Consider the following 16368-nt stretch of genomic DNA (forward strand, 5'->3'; position numbering starts at 1 on the left):
CAGACCATTGTATGTTGGGGAACTGAGACCATGTTCTGTCTGCTGCAGTTGACTCTTTTTCTGAAGGGTGGATTGTGATTGCGTTTTAATGGGGTGGGTTAAGGTTGAGAGTGGCTCTGGTGTTGGTAATTTTGTTCTTGAAGTGTTCTGCTAAGAGGATGGCTGAGGGAGGAGGGGTGTTATTGGTGGTTGTGTAGGGTTTGGTGTCTGTTAGATCTTTCAGGATTTGGAATAGTTTTTTGGAATCTTGGGTTTCCGTGCCTATGAGATTAGTGTAGTGGGTTTTCCTCTTGTCCTTTAGTAGATTTTTGTATTGTTTGTTGATTTTTTTCCAGTCGGTTTTTGTTTGATCTAGGTTAGTTTTTCTCCATTTTCTTTCTAATCTTCTACACTGTCTTTTGAGTTGGAGCAATTCATTATCAAACCACTGGTCTGATTTCCTGCTGGTTCTGGTTTTGGTTTGTAGAGGGGCCATATCATCAAGGATGTTGGTGGTCACATTCTTCCAGTGAGAGATGAAGTCTTTTGGGTCGCAGTCTTGGATAGTTTCGTCTACTTTTGACCAAAAAATGGTTGGCTCGATATGTTTGCGTGCGGTGTATGTGGATTTTTTGGATTGAGGTGTGGGTTTGGTCTTGGTCCAGTTGATGTTGAAGTTGTATGTGTAGTGGTCTGACCATAGGGATGGGGACCATGTTCCTTTGGGAGTTTGGATTGCTGGGTTGGATGGTTGGTGAGTCATGAATGCTGCAATGTCCAGTTGATGACCTTTTTCATGGGTGGTTTGTGGGTTTAGGATCTGGAAGGATAAGGCATTGAGGAAGGATAGACAGTTATTTGTTGGTGTAGAAGTTATATCTTTTAAGTGAAAGTTTATGTCTCCTAGGATAAGGTTATATTCTGCTGTTAATGAGTTTTGATAGATGAAGTTTTCAAATTCAGGTCTCACTGTGGTCCAGTTTCCTGGTGTTATGTAACAGAGCATGCAGTTTAGTGAGTTTTTTAGTGTTGGGTTTGTGAGATGACATGCGAGGAAGTCCATTTGCGGGGTGGACGTTTTTTCTAGTATGCTTAGGGTTAGGGAGTCCTTGATTATTATTGCTAGTCCTCCTCCTCTTTTTTTCTCTCTGCAGGTCACTGTTATTTTGTATCCCTGCAGGCATACTTCAATTATTCTAGGGTCTATGTCTGAGGTTAACCAGGTTTCAGTGAAGAATAGGCAGTCAAGGTTTTCGGTTTTTATCCAATTTTTTATGTTTTCTGTTTTGGGTCCTAGGGCTCTGATGTTAACATAGGCACATGTAAGGGAAGCCGTGTCTGTCTGAATAATGTGAGCTGTTTCAGGATAGATGAGTGTTTTGGGAGATGGTTGAAGTTTGGTTTTGGGATGTGTTGATCTTCTTCTCCAGGTTACAGTGATAGGGTGTTGAGTGCTGGCGTGGTGGTTCGAGTTTCTTGATGTGAGTGTTCTTCTGTTGGGAAGTTGGAAGTTGTTTGTAATGGAGGTTGCGGTTGTGGTGGGTAAGTTGTTTGCTGCTGCTTTCCAACTAGAAATGAGGAGGATTATCAATAGGGTGGCTAGTGTGTATGCAGGGATAGCTTCATTTTTGATGTCTGGGGTTCGGGACTGGACTGGTTCAGAGTGTTAGAGAGGAGGAATGGCTCTCCCTTTGAGTCCCGGCTCTCCTGTGTCCCGGCTAGATTGGGGGGGGGGGGGCCAGCAGGGCTCCCACGCTGGTCCCGATCTGGCTGGCAGAAGTAAATGTGCAGGTGCTGGGCCTTTTTGTATCTCCTGTGTCCCGGCTGGATCGGGGGGGGGGGGGGGCGGAACAAGGCTCCCACGCTGGTCCCGATCTGGCTGGCTGAAGTAAATGTGCAGGCGCTGGGCCTTTTTGTGTCTCCTGTGTCCCGGCTGGATCGGGGGGGGGGGGGGCGGAGCAGGGCTCCCACGCTGGTCCCGATCTGGCTGGCTGAAGTAAATGTGCAGGCGCCGGGCCTTTTTGTGTCTCCTGTGTCCCGGCTGGGGAGGGGGGGGGCAGAGCAGGGCTCCCACGCTGGTCCCGATCTGGCTGGCTGAAGTAAATGTGCAGGCGCTGGGCCTTTTTGTGTCTCCTGTGTCCCGGCTGGATCGGGGGGGGGCGGAGCAGGGCTCCCTCGCTGGTCCCGATCTGGCTGGCTGATGTTAATGTGCAGGCGCTGGGCCTTTTTGTATCTCCTGTGTCCCGGCTGGATCGGGGGGGTCGGAGCAGGGCTCCCTCGCTGGTCCCGATCTGGCTGGCTGATGTTAATGTGGCTGGCTGGCTCAGGGAAGCGAAGACCCAAGTTCGGCTCCAATCTCGGTGATACTCACCTTCCTCTAGAAAGATCTAGAAAAAGCCCTAGCAGTTATCTCCTTGAGAGTTCAGATTGTAGGGCTCTCATGTTTTGGGTCCAAGATAAATTAGAGCACTGTAGCCACAAATCCAGGTTTTTGAAGGGCGTGTTACAGCTCTGCCCTCCATTGCGACAGCCTTTTCCAACAGGGAATCTTAATCTGGTCCTCTAAGTGCTAGTGAATGTACTCTGTGAGCCTTTGAACCAAGCTTCCTTGATTGTCCTCACCTTCCTATTCTATTCCATCCTCTAGGGATGACCATATGCTTTGATATGAACTGGGGAATTGAAGGAGGCAGAGCAAAAGAATATAGATTAAGCTCTCTATAAGAGTTGCATGAAAAGTGGTTTATTATCCATCTGTTCAGCAATGAAGTGTCTGTCTACTAGAAAGATTAACAGGGTAAGATCCTAATCTTTCCGTCCTTTGTCATTTCAAATTGATTTCCATGGCTGATGTCACTAGCGTCAGATTGACCCCAGTCCAAAATACTCATTTTCACAGCATTAATATTGAGAAGCAAATAACTCTTGCATCTTCTAGTTTCCCAGGCAAATCAAAATGAGCTTGATTTGGTACATTGATAACCAAAAATAAATAATGCTATGTCCAGTTCACACAGTAGTATCTTAGCTAATGCATCTTTCCAATTCTGGGTAAAAAACAAAAGCACTCGACACTGTACGGATTCAGTTATCAGCCATTTCAGCCTCACATGATAAGTGAACAGAAGACCAGTATCTATTTACCTTTGATGACTATGAATAACAACTTTAAATTTTGGATTCCTCTTGTATGCTGCATTTCTCCCTGCTGTCTTTGGAGAAAGTGGAGTTGCTTACCTGTAACAGGTTCTCAGTAGACAATAGGGTAATAGAGGAACACAGCCATACTTTTTTCCTATCCTCCAACTCCCACCCCGACGCCTCTTACCTTACACTGTAAAACAGAACTACTGCTGTGTAGCATTGGGACAGCCATTGCCAGCTCAAGAGCACTGGTATACACAGGGAAAAGAAATTTGAATAATGTTTGAAAAAATTAATGTTCATCTGGTAAAATCACTGGCATTGAATGACATCTCTACATGTGACTACATTCCCTTAATGTCTATAGAGAGCACCCATTTCAGGTAAGAAACTCCGCTTGATGCACATAAAGCCAATTTTATTGAAGAAAATGCTATTTATAAAATTGTGCAGCTGCAACCTTAATTGCACCTACTTAACAGTGGTGTGCAAAAGTCTGGAACCACTTGTGAATTTTGCATTCTTTCAACTTTCTGACCTTTTATTTTAATTTAATTGTTAACACAATAAATTTGTGTACCACATTATAAGGAATGCATTTGGCTATTAGAATCAACTTTTTATTCTAGCTTGGCCTTAAATTTCATGTTTGCCATGCTAATCGTTTTTCTGCGTAAATCAAGTAATGTGCGTCACTGGCCAAAAAAGTACAATATTCTTCATGTAGGTGACCTTGAAAAAGGCCGTTTTGTGTGTCAGTAGTGGCTTAGTATTTGGCAGAAGATCACATGTATGGAGTGGATTCGATTTAATTAGAAGTAATGTGAAACAATAAAAAATATAAGAACATAAGAATAGCCTTACTGGGTCAGACCAATGGTCCATGCATCCCAGTTGCCCGTCTTCACGGGAGGCCAATCCAAGTCACAAGTACCTGACAAAATCCCAAATTTGTAGCAGCATTCCATGCTACCAGACTAGGGCAAGTAGTGGCTTCCCCCATGTCTGTCTCAACAGCAGACTATGTACTTTTCCTCCAGGAACTTGTCCAAACCTTTTTTAAAACTAGCTACATTAACCACTCTTACCACATCCTGTGGCAACACATTTCAGAGCTTAATATATTTCCTCCTTTTGGTTTAAAAAGTATTACTCTGTAACTTCAAGTGTCCCCTAGTCTTTGTAAATCTTGATGAAGTAAAAAATCGATCCACTTGTACCCATTCTACACCACTCAGGATTTTGTAGACTTCACATCATATATCCCTTCAGCCATCTCTACTCTGGGATGTATACCATCTGGTCCAGGTGATTTATCACTCTTTAACTTGTCAATTTGGCTTAGTACGTCTTCTAGGTTCACAGAGATTTTTTTAAATTCCTCCGCCTCATCAGCCTTGAAAACCTTTTCCAGTTCAGGTAGATCTCTTACATCTTCTTCCGTAAAGACCGAAGCAAAGAATTCATTCAGTTTCTTTGCTATGGCCTTATCCTCCCTGAGTGCACCTTTTACTCCTTGGCCATCCAACGATCCCACAGATTCCCTCAGAGGTTTTCTGCTTCTGATGTACCTAAAAAAATTGTTACCGTGAGTTTTTGCCTCTTTGGCAAGTTCTTCTTCATATTCTTGTTTAGCTTTCTTTATCAATGCTTTGCATCTAATTTGCCAGTGCTTATGTCTCTTATTGTTATCTTCGTTGGAAACCTTTTCCCATTTTTCAAAGGATGTTTTCTTAGCTGTGATATGTATTGTATTTTTTATTGTTTTGCATTACTTTGTGATTAAATCGAATCTACTTCCTTGTTTGTATACTCCGTGGATTACTTTTTTGCACCTTTTTGGGCTTTTTTTTGGGGGGGGGCAGTATTTGGTAGGCCACCCTCTGTTCTTCATCACCTGTCTGCATCATGTCGGCATTGAGTGAACCAGTTTGATGAGATGATCATGGGTGACAACACGGTTTCAGGCTGTGGTGAGTGACTCAATTCATGTTTTGGTGTTGGATGTCTCTTGGATATCTACTAGGCCACCCTGTGCCGTAAGTTCTCGATCTGATTGAGATCAGGAGATTGGGCAGGCCAATCGATTGACTTGTTGTTCTGACACTTACAGTTGATCACCTGACCTGTTTGAAGCAATAGCAAGGTGCATTGTCATCTTGGAACAGGAACTGGCTTGGAAACAGCTGCTGAACTGCTGGTAGTATTATGCTGTACTCTTTGACCATTCCATCGATGATGTGTAGACGTCCGACACCACTGGCAACCATGAAGCCCCAGGCCATGACCTTCAAAATGATGCTTCGCAGTGAGGATGAGGTACTGAGGCTTAAACTCCTCTCCAGGAAGCCTCCTCACGTAAGCGTGGACCTGGTTACCAAACAGGCAGAAGGTGCTTTCATCACTGAAAAGCATCTTTTCCCACATTTCACCTGTCAAGCTTGAGTGCTTACGCACCCACTTGATCTGGTTGCACCTTTGTACATCAGTTATCAGTGTTTTGCAGTAGCCCCACAAACTAAACTGCAGGCACCATCGATTAACTGCTCATAAGCAGACACTGACAGGACACTCGTCTGACCACTCACACAATAGCTGAGATGAGATTGGTCAATGAAATCCATCATTATCCCAGGACAAGCAGGCATGATATTCTCACATGTGGGTGACGTCATCTACGGAGCCCCGGCGCGGACAGCTTTTCAAGCAAACTTGATTGAAGTTTCAAGTTTGCACACTGCACCACGCATGTGCATGCCTTCTCGCCCACTAGAGGGCGCATCCCACCTCGTGGTCCTCAGTTCAATTTTTTCCGCGGAGCAAGAAAGCCCTGTGGATCTGAGCTCCAGTGTTTTTGCCTTCTAGCTGCCGCGTTTAGTTTGGTTTCCCCATCGAATTAGTTCGCGGTGCTGTTTTTCTTTTCGGTTCTTTTCAAAAAAAAAAAAAAAAAAAAGTCTTTCGTTTTCATCGGGCTCCGGGGGCTCCCGGAAGCCGTGGCCGCGGGACGTCGGTACGTTCCCGGCCTTCTTCTTTTTCCTCGTGGATGTCCCGTCCTGTTACGGGATTCAAAAAGTGCAGCCGGTGTGAGAGGTTGCTTTCCATCACTGACCCTCACCGGTGGTGCATTGTCTGTCTTGGGCCCGAACATCCGACAGACTCGTGTGATCGCTGTGCTACCTTCCAAAACAGGGCCCTCCGTCGCCGTAAGGCCAGAATGGCGGAATTGTTCGCCGTCGACGCGCCGCCTAAGGCCTCGACGTCGGCCTCGGCTTCGGCCCCGGCCTTGACCTCGGCCTCGGCGTCCTCGGGGGCCTCGGCCTCGCCTCGGCCCTCATCCTCGAAGGCGTCGTCAGTGAAGCAAGCTTCGGGTAAGTCCTCTGTTCCATCCCCTTCAGCAAAGAAGCCATCCTCGAGTCAGGCCAAGGCGGGTGGGTCGACCCCGGCCCCGCATCGGACCTCGACTCCGCACACCCCGAGGGAATACTCGAGACCGAGGTCGCCCTCCAGGGAGTGTGCCCCGGACCCGGAACTCCCCACCTTCGTGGGGATTCCAGCCTTCCAGGATCTCCAACGAGCTCTGATCTCATCGGAGCTGTCGGGAGCCCTGGAAGTGTTGCAACGTGTTGCGGTTCCGGCGGCCTCGACCTCGGCCGGGGCGCCTTCGGTCTCGGAGGCCCCGGCCTCGGCTCCCTCGACCACGGGAGCCCCGGCCTCGGCGACCTCGGTCTCGGGTACTGTGGCCCCGTTCACCTCGGTCTCGGCCCCGCCCCGGACCTCGACCTCGGGGGAACCCCCTGAGCGGAGTGTAAGGCCCAAAGAAAAGTCGCGCAGAGTGCGCCGTCTTTCCTCCTCTTCCTCCGGGTCTTCCAGGCACGCCTCGCCCTCGACGCGACCTCGGACGGGGCGTCGATCGAGGAAGTCTAAGCGGCCCCGAGGCTCGCCTCGGCGCGACCGTTCCTCGTCGTTCGGGGGCGAGGCGCTGCAGGTGTCGGAGTTGCGCCTCGACAACCCGAGGCTCCTCCGCTCACCTCGTGGGAAGTCTTCCCGGGCCGCCTCGCCGAGGAAACGGGGAGAGTGTCCCACGAACCCCGGGGTCCTCACCCAAGGGTTCTGCGAGGAGGATAACTTCCCCTTCCCCCTCGAGGGCCCTCGAGAGGGGATCCTGGGATTCGGGATCTGTTAGGGATCCTCATTATTCCCATGAGGCCTCCCCCCTCTCCTCAGTGGGGCGGTCGAGAACCCCGTCTCCCCAGGCTAGGCCGTCCTCATTTTCATCCTTCGTTCAGGACATGGCCCAAGCCCTGGGGATTGACCTGATGGTAGGTTCTCGGTATTCCAAAGAATTTTTGGAGGAACAGGACCTCCCCACTCCTCCTAGAGAGGTGCCTAGACTCCCTCTCAACAGTGTCCTTCTGCAAACCTGGCTGAAGAACTTGTCAAACCCTCTTACAGTCACGTCTGTGCCTTCAAAAATGGAATCGAAGTATAGGACGATTCCCCCTAAAGGGTTCGATAAGGCGCAGCTCTCACACCAGTCTCTTCTGGTGGAGTCTGCTCTTAAAAAATCACAGCCCTCACGGGTTTCTGCGGCGGTTCCACCAGGCAGGGAGGGGCGGACCCTGGACAAGTTTGGCCGTCGCCTCTATTCAAATTCCCTGATGGCCACCAGGGTTCTAAATTACGCCTTCACCTTTTCCTCCTATTTGCGTGGTATGGTGAAGGACCTTCCTCAATATCGAAACTCGTTACCGGACTCCCAAAGAGCAGGATTCGATAAGTTTATGTCCAACCTGTCTCAATTGCGGTTGTACCTATTCCATGCAGTGTACGACGCCTTTGAGCTGGTTTCGAGGGTGTCGGCCTTCGCGGTGGCCATGCGCCGCTTGGCCTGGCTTCGCACCCTCGACATGGACCCAAACCTGCAGGAACGCCTGGCAGACTTGCCTTGTGTGGGGTCCGAGTTATTTGACGAGTCATTGGATGCGGCGACCAAGCGCTTGTCGGAGCAGGAGCGCTCTCTAGCATTCCTGGTCCGCCCCAAACCTAGGCCCCCGCCGCAGAAACCCTTTCGGCCTCCGCCGCGCCGATACCCTCAGAAGTCGACCCCGGCTTTCTCGAGACCGCCTCCGAGACGTCCGTCTCAGCGAGGCAGAGGGGGACAAACCCAAGCCCCGGCGCAGGGCCCTTCTAAGCCCGCGCCTTCCTTTTGACGGGCTGAGCGGACGGGGCGGGTTCCCCTCCGCACTTTCACAGGAACCCCTTCCTATCGGGGGCCGTCTTCGGTCCTTCCGGGAGGCATGGACCGGGATTACCTCAGACGCTTGGGTGCTCCGGATCGTCTCCGAGGGCTACTCGCTCAACTTTGTGTCCTCGCCGCCGGACAGTCCCCCAAGTTTAGTCCCCTGCAATCGTTCGCAGCTACCGACCCTTATAACCGAAGCCAAAGCCCTCTTGAAGCTTCGGGCGGTCGAGCCGGTCCCCAAGGACCAGTGGGGTACGGGGTTTTACTCCCGCTACTTTTTGGTTCCAAAAAAGACCGGGGACCTGCGCCCCATACTGGACCTCAGGAAGCTCAACAAATTCCTGGCCCGGGAGAAGTTTCGAATGCTATCTCTCCCGGTTTTGTATCCTCTCTTGGAGGAAGGGGACTGGATGTGCTCCCTCGACCTGAAGGAAGCATACACCCATGTTCCGGTGCACCCCGCCTGCCGAAGATTCTTACGATTCCAGGTGGGGGACCTCCACCTCCAGTACAGGGTACTGCCCTTCGGCCTGGCCGCGTCCCCACGAGTATTCACGAAGTGCATGGTGGTGGTTGCGGCAGCCCTGAGGTCACGTGGACTCCATGTGTTCCCCTACCTGGACGATTGGCTCATCAAAGCCCCGACCAGGGAGGGGGTTATCTCAGCGACCCGACAGTCTATTGCCTTCCTGCAAACTCTCGGGTTCGAGATAAACTTTCCAAAGTCTCAGTTGAGGCCGTCTCAGTCTCTTCAATTCATAGGTGCGGTGCTGGACACGGTGCGCCTGCGCTCCTACCTGCCGACCCAGCGGTTGGAAGCCTTGGTACGGATGAGCCGCCAGGTCTCTCAACTATCGAGGGTGTCGGCCAAGCACATGATGATGCTGCTGGGCCATATGGCCTCGACGGTACATGTCACGCCGTTTGCGAGGCTACATCTGAGGATCCCTCAGTGGACCCTCGCGTCCCAGTGGCGTCAGGAGTGCGACCCGGTGTCTCGCCTCATTTCGGTGACTCCGCTTTTGCGGAAATCGCTGCGTTGGTGGACAGACTCTTCAAATCTGTCCATGGGGCTACTGTTCCGCACTCCGCCTTTTCGCAAGGTCCTGACCACGGACTCCTCGGAGTACGCGTGGGGAGCCCATCTCGACGGTCTTCGCACGCAGGGCCTGTGGTCGGCAGAAGACCGTCGATGTCATATCAACGTGCTGGAGCTGCGGGCCATCTTCCTAGCACTTCGAGCCTTCGTTCACATATTGCAGGACCAAGTGGTCCTCGTCCGCACGGACAATCAGGTGGCAATGTACTATGTGAACAAGCAGGGGGGAACGGGGTCGTGGCCCCTCTGTTCCGAGGCTCTTCGCCTTTGGGAGTGGGCGGCCTCCCGGAACATCTTCCTCCGGGCGGTCTACATCCAAGGAGAACGGAATTGCCTGGCGGACAAACTCAGTCGACTTCTGCAACCGCACGAGTGGACCCTACACTCAGCAGTTCTGCGCGAGGTTTTCGCTCGCTGGGGAACGCCACAGGTGGATCTGTTTGCCTCTCCGGAGACACACAAACTACCACTATATTGTTCTCGGATGTACTCGCGGGACCGTCTGGAAGCGGATGCCTTCCTACTCGACTGGGAAGGGAGGTTCCTGTATGCATTCCCTCCGTTCCCTCTGATCATGCGAACGTTGGTACACCTAAAATCGTCCACGGCCACGATGATTCTCATAGCACCTCGATGGCCGCGTCAGCACTGGTTCTCCCTGCTGCTCCAGCTCAGTGCCAGGGAGCCTCTTCCCCTGCCTGTCTCTCCTTCTCTGCTGTCTCAGAGTCAAGGATCCATGTTACATCCCAATCTGCAGTCATTGCACCTGACAGCTTGGTTTCTTGTTCCCTGACTCCTCCGGACCTGTCTCAATCGGTGAGGGAGGTGTTGGAAGCCTCCCGCAAGATCTCGACGAGGCTTTGCTATGCGCAGAAATGGACCAGGTTTTCCACCTGGTGTTCGTCTTTTCACCTGGATCCGGTATCAGTTCCGGTATCCTCGATTTTGGACTATTTATTTCATTTGTCGCGCTCTGGCTTGAAAACCACTTCGGTGCGGGTTCATCTCAGTGCGATTTCTGCTTTCCACCAACCTCTGGATGGACGCCCTCTGTCACTCCATCCCTTGGTGACACGCTTCATGAAAGGGTTACTCAGGGTTTGTCCCCCTCTTAAGCCTCCGTCTGTCATGTGGAATTTGAATGTGGTCCTGGCTCAACTGATGAAACCCCCTTTTGAGCCACTCAACAAGTCCCTCTTGAAATTCCTGACTTGGAAGGTGGTGTTTCTGATCGCCCTCACCTCCGCCAGGCGGATTGGGGAGTTGCAAGCCTTGGTTGCGGACCCTCCTTTCACTGTCTTTCATCACGACAAGGTGGTTCTCCGCACCCATCCTAAGTTTTTACCTAAAGTTGTTTCTGACTTCCACCTCAATCAGTCCATTGTCCTTCCTGTGTTCTTCCCGAAGCCCCACTCCCATCCTGGCGAGACGGCGCTTCACACGCTTGACTGTAAGAGGGCGTTGGCATATTATCTTCAACGCACCAGGTCTCATCGGAAGGTTCCTCAATTGTTTTTGTCCTTCGATCCCAATCGATTAGGGCATCCAGTTTCCAAGCGCACTCGGTCTAACTGGTTGGCCGCTTGCATTTCCTTTTGCTACGCTCAGGCTGGCCTTCCTCCCCCGGGTCGAGTCACGGGGCACAAGGTCCGAGCAATGGCAGCTTCGATAGCCTTTCTCCGATCCACTCCGATGGAGGACATATGTAAGGCTGCCACTTGGTCTTCGGTTCATACATTCACCTCTCATTACTGTCTGGACACTCTATCCAGGAGTGACGGCCGGTTTGGCCAGTCAGTTTTGCAAAATCTGTTTTCCTAAATTGCCATCCTCCCACCTGCCCTGTTTTGGTTAGCTTGGAGGTCACCCACATGTGAGAATATCATGCCTGCTTGTCCTGGGATAAAGCACAGTTACTTACCGTAACAGGTGTTATCCAGGGACAGCAGGCATATATTCTCACAACCCGCCCGCCTCCCCGGGGATGGCTTCCTTGCTAGTTATGGAACTGAGGACCACGAGGTGGGATGCGCCCTCTAGTGGGCGAGAAGGCATGCACATGCGTGGTGCAGTGTGCAAACTTGAAACTTCAATCAAGTTTGCTTGAAAAGCTGTCCGCGCCGGGGCTCCGTAGATGACGTCACCCACATGTGAGAATATATGCCTGCTGTCCCTGGATAACACCTGTTACGGTAAGTAACTGTGCTACATGCATGATCTTGGCGTAATGTTGATGCTTCTCTACCACTGAACTCATTACTTCTCTTGTACAATCTTTACTACCATACTGTGACTGCAGCCGACTTTGCTGGTGATCTGGCGGTACAAAAATTCTTCCTCCTCACTGACACAAACACGCTCTTCCAACGTCAGATGCCGAGTCTTGTTTATAGTTGAAGCAGAAAGTGTATGATACCCAAAAAGCCCATGTTTTTTATAGCTGCCCTGTTACTTAGACATTTAGACTGTGATTGGATGACAAAACCAGCCTCCTGATTGGTCAGAAATAAGGCATTCTGATTGGAAAGTTTTGATCCAGTTTTGAAACATGATTTGTAAAAGTTAGAGTAGCTATGTTCCAGTATCAACAAAACTGTAACATTAGAAACAAGTAATCTTAAAAAGTTGATGCTAATAGCCAAAAATGTATTTCTTATGTGGTGCACAGACAAATTATTGGGTCAACATAGAAATTAAAATAAAAGGTCAGAAAGTTGAAAGAATGCAAAATTCACAAGTGGTTCCAGACTTTTGCACATGACTATATGTGCTGCTTGTTGACATTCTTGGGAGTGTGGTTGGATAGAGCAGAGACAGATTTGTAATGTACACACACTTTATAGAATATGCATAGACAGCAGGTATAAATGTTTGTTAGCATTTGCACGTTGGAGCTGATTCTGAGAGCCTGTTTTATAAAAACACATGTCTGTTGCCTTTGTAAATAGAAACTAAGAAGTGCCTTCTTCAATATAGGTATCCTCTTTTAAAACTACTCCCTTAATAAGATAATAGCTTTGCAATATACAGCTATGGGATCCTACAGTGACACATACCATTAAGATGCAGCATGTTTCTTAAAATATTAAAATTATTTTAACACAGAAAATCTCTACAGAGTAGGCAGGAGGATAATAAATTGAAAGAAAATACATTGAGGGTATGAGCATTGTTTTCTTTGCATTTAAAGTAGAGAATGACACGGGGAACAAATTTATCACTGTTCCTGCCCCATTCCCGTGAGCTCAGTCCCCATCCCCGCACTGTCCCCGCGAGCTCAGTCCCCATCCCCGCCAGCTCGGTCCCTGTCCCCGCCCTGCAATCTGTCAGATCCCATCCACACAAGCCTCGAATAATTATGATTTTATACTGAACTTATTTTATTAAGTATAAAAAGAGACAATATTCTGTACAATTGTCATTTTATAAACACAAATAATACAGAGCAAGGATCAACAAAACCCCTATCTCCCCTCCCTTTCACAAATATTCCCTCCACCATTGTGAAAACTGAACAAACCAAATTACTACAGAATGCTACACATAAAAATCAAGCTAACAGAATACTTCAGTCACACATGGTAGGAATAGTGTTAGGGGAGTGCAACTATGGCAACAGCCCCCTGGTCAGAGAGTATGAGCCCTAAGCCAGCTGGAAGCTAAGAAGTTATGTCTAATACCAGCTCTAGCAGGGTATATATTTCAAATCTGAAATATTCTAATCACAAAATATAAAATACATTTATTTTTTCTATCTTTTGTTCAATGGTAATTTTATTCTTCAAAACACATTGGTCTCAGCCTTTGGTTTTGGACTCCTTCTGTCTTCATTGTGGCATGGCTGGCTCCTGACAGTGAAATAGGTGCAAGAGGAGCTGGGAAGGAGATGCTGAGTCTGACACAGGCACAATTTTTTTTACCATAGGAGCAAGACTTTTCACCGCTCCCACAGGGCGGTGAAAGGTCTTTTCCCCATTCCTGCGGTAAATCAGTTGCAAATTTCTCCATTCCTGCAAATTTACTACGGTGACCATGCGGTAAACGGTCCACGTATCATTCTCTAATTTAAAGATTACATAATGGAATAGATCAGAATGGTTTATAATGCAACACAAGCCACATGTAAACTTATCTTTAGTGCTTAATTCTGCTGATCTTGAACTCTCACTACCTCCTTTCCCTTAAGCAGTACTTGCTAATAGACTGTCTTTTTCTGTCCTTTAGGAATGTTGGAATGGGTATTTGCTCCATGTTTTCTCGAGTTGGTGGGATTATTGCTCCTTTTATTCCTGCACTGGTATGTTGGTACAGTTTGGTGGGGTTTTTTTTAGTTTTCATAGGTAGGGTGCATAAGTAAAGAGCAGTTTGGCATGCCAGAATTGTGTATATAGACACATCCTGGTCCTATGGCTTTTCGGAAGATGTATCACAAACCATCCAATTTTATGGTCCAGAAATCTTAGAGGTGATGAGTTTAATCTTAATGATAGCCATGCCTCCTATAATTAGGTCCTGAACTAGTACTAACTGTATAAGAGATCCACAGTACCTTTTGTATGTTGCAGGAGACTCATTTGAAGAGGGCCTGTGAGGGATATCTGGGGACTCCATTTCCCTTTAGCTTTTTGGGCATCCTCGGTGGGGTCACCCAGGAGGGGTGGGGGTGGGGTATATTGTTTGCCAAGCACCTTGGTGTGCAGGTTAAGCAAGTGGTTAGAGACCCCTCCCCAGGGCCAGTATCTTTGCTTGGTGGCATTGATTGATGGTAAGCCTTCACTCTTGTGTGACTTTATGCACCTAATGAGGACTAGGGGGATTTCTTGTATGCCTTAAAGTTCAAATTATTGTTGATACAAGAGGGTTCCCTTGTCTTGGGGGGGGGACTTCAATTTGACAGTTTGCCTTCGCCAGGATAATACCAAGGTGGGTGGGTGTATAGCATGTGGAATCGGAAGTGGTTTCAAGAGTTTTGTTTGGAGCTTAATCTTGAGGATGGGTGACGGTGGTTGCATCTGAGAGATTGGGACCTTACTTATTATTCCCCGAAGCACTTATCCTGCTCGAGGATAGACTATCTGTGGGTTGACAGGGATCTCTTACCTCGAACCTGTAGAGCTGCTATTAAACCTATTGTTCAGATCACGCGCTGGTCTGGGTTCAACTTGCAGACCTGGTTGGAGAGGAGGGACAGAAATTTTGGAGGCTGAATGATACTGTTGGAAGAAACGATTTTGTCTTCCCAGATTAGGTTGGCTATTTAGGAATACATACACTTTAATGTTGGTAATGATGCTTCTCCAGCTGGGATATGGGAGGGACTTAAGGTAACTCTTCGAGATCAACTTATTTCTATGGCCTCGTATAAAAACAGGCAGCGGCAAGAGGAGATGCATAGATTGGTGCACTTGATTGGTGATCTTGAGGATGCCCTTAAGCGACAGCCCTGGGATGGGCATTTATTGCAGAAGTTGAGAGATGCTTGAAAGCAATTGTGTGATCTGGATCATTCTCACATTCAGTTTCAACTTCAGATGTTGAAGCAAAAATATGTTTCAACTTCAGATGTTGAAGCAGGGCTAGCCGTCTTGTTGCCCACCATTTGAAACTTCAGTGTGCCTAACAGACGGTTCATTCTTGGTGGAAGCAGACAGGCGAAATGGAGTGCACAGATCCAGAGAAACGGGATTGTTTTGTCCCGTTCTATCAGCAGTTGTATTCGATGGAGGAAGATGTGGACTCTGATGTGATCAGTAGCTATTTAGATTCTTTAGGTGACCCAGGTGGCTGGAGATGATGCGAATAGGTTAGATAGACTTCTCATGCTTATTGAGGCTCAAACTGCTTGTAAAGATGAGCCCCCACCCAAAACGTAAGGTTTTGGAGGGGTAATATTGAAGCAGACAAGCCCCAATGATATAAGGTGGCAGCCTTACAATCCACCAGGCCTGGGATTCAATACCCTCATAGAAGATTCAGTAGGGAGTGAAATTAATGAAAAGGTCAGCCAAGAGTGATTGCATAAAGAATATAATGTGCAGAAATAAGCTTAATATTACAGAAAGGCAATGTTTAGAAAGATACATCAAGCATATACTAAGTTACAAATATACAGAAAGAAATAGAAATAAGCTTTACAAATACAGAATGGATTCAGAGACTGCTTGTGTGTGTGTGAGAGAGGACAGTTTACTTGTATTACAGAGTCCAGAAGAAAGAGAGAGAGGGGGAAGGGGTTGGTTCAGGAAGAAGGAGTAAGCCATGGTTCAGGGTCCAGAGAGAGAGAGGGGGAAAAAGATTTTACCTCATATTTATAGGTTTGAGACCTGTTCTAAAAATAGAATCTATTTTTTTTAAATTCTTTATTCATTTTTCATCTTACAACAAGTGCACAATATTATATCATATTAACTATTACAAATCACTTGATAATCATATAATTCTGATTTTACATACATGAATTTAATCCCCCACTCCTACCCACCCTTCCCACAAGCATTTGAATTCAAAATCTCATTTGATATAGTATGTTTGAATCTATTAATCAAACTGTAAAAATAAGAACTATTTATCCTCCCCCCTCCCCCTATATGTAAATGCGCTTTCATTAGGAAAATGTCTAGTCATTACAATAATTTGTTAATGGCCCCCAAATATTTTTAAAATTATTATAATTCCTGTTTGTATGGCAATTGATCTTTCCATTTTATAAATATGACACGATGAATTCCACCAAAATGTATAACTAAGTCTATTGTAATCTTTCCAATTGTAGGTAATATGCTGTATGGCGACGCCTGTCATTATTAATAAAAGTTTATTATTATTAGATGAAATTTGACTTCTTACTCTCATAGATGTTCGAAATAGAATTGTATCATACGATAGGGCAACATGGTTTTTTAGT

The 16368-nt window shown here is 47.7% G+C and overlaps 1 protein-coding gene across 2 annotated transcripts in view; it reads left to right on the top strand.

Annotated features, from left to right (window-relative positions):
* SLC22A15 (solute carrier family 22 member 15) overlaps positions 1 to 16368 on the top strand; it is a 177642-nt gene that overhangs the window by 129353 nt on the left and 31921 nt on the right. For both annotated transcript variants that reach the window (XM_033943273.1, XM_033943274.1), the window contains one exon: positions 13689 to 13761. In XM_033943273.1, the coding sequence (XP_033799164.1) occupies positions 13689 to 13761 (73 nt within the window). The remainder of the gene's footprint in view (positions 1 to 13688; positions 13762 to 16368) is intronic.

This window comes from Geotrypetes seraphini, chromosome 4, assembly GCF_902459505.1.
Source record: "Geotrypetes seraphini chromosome 4, aGeoSer1.1, whole genome shotgun sequence".
Taxonomy (NCBI): Eukaryota; Metazoa; Chordata; class Amphibia; order Gymnophiona; family Dermophiidae; genus Geotrypetes; species Geotrypetes seraphini.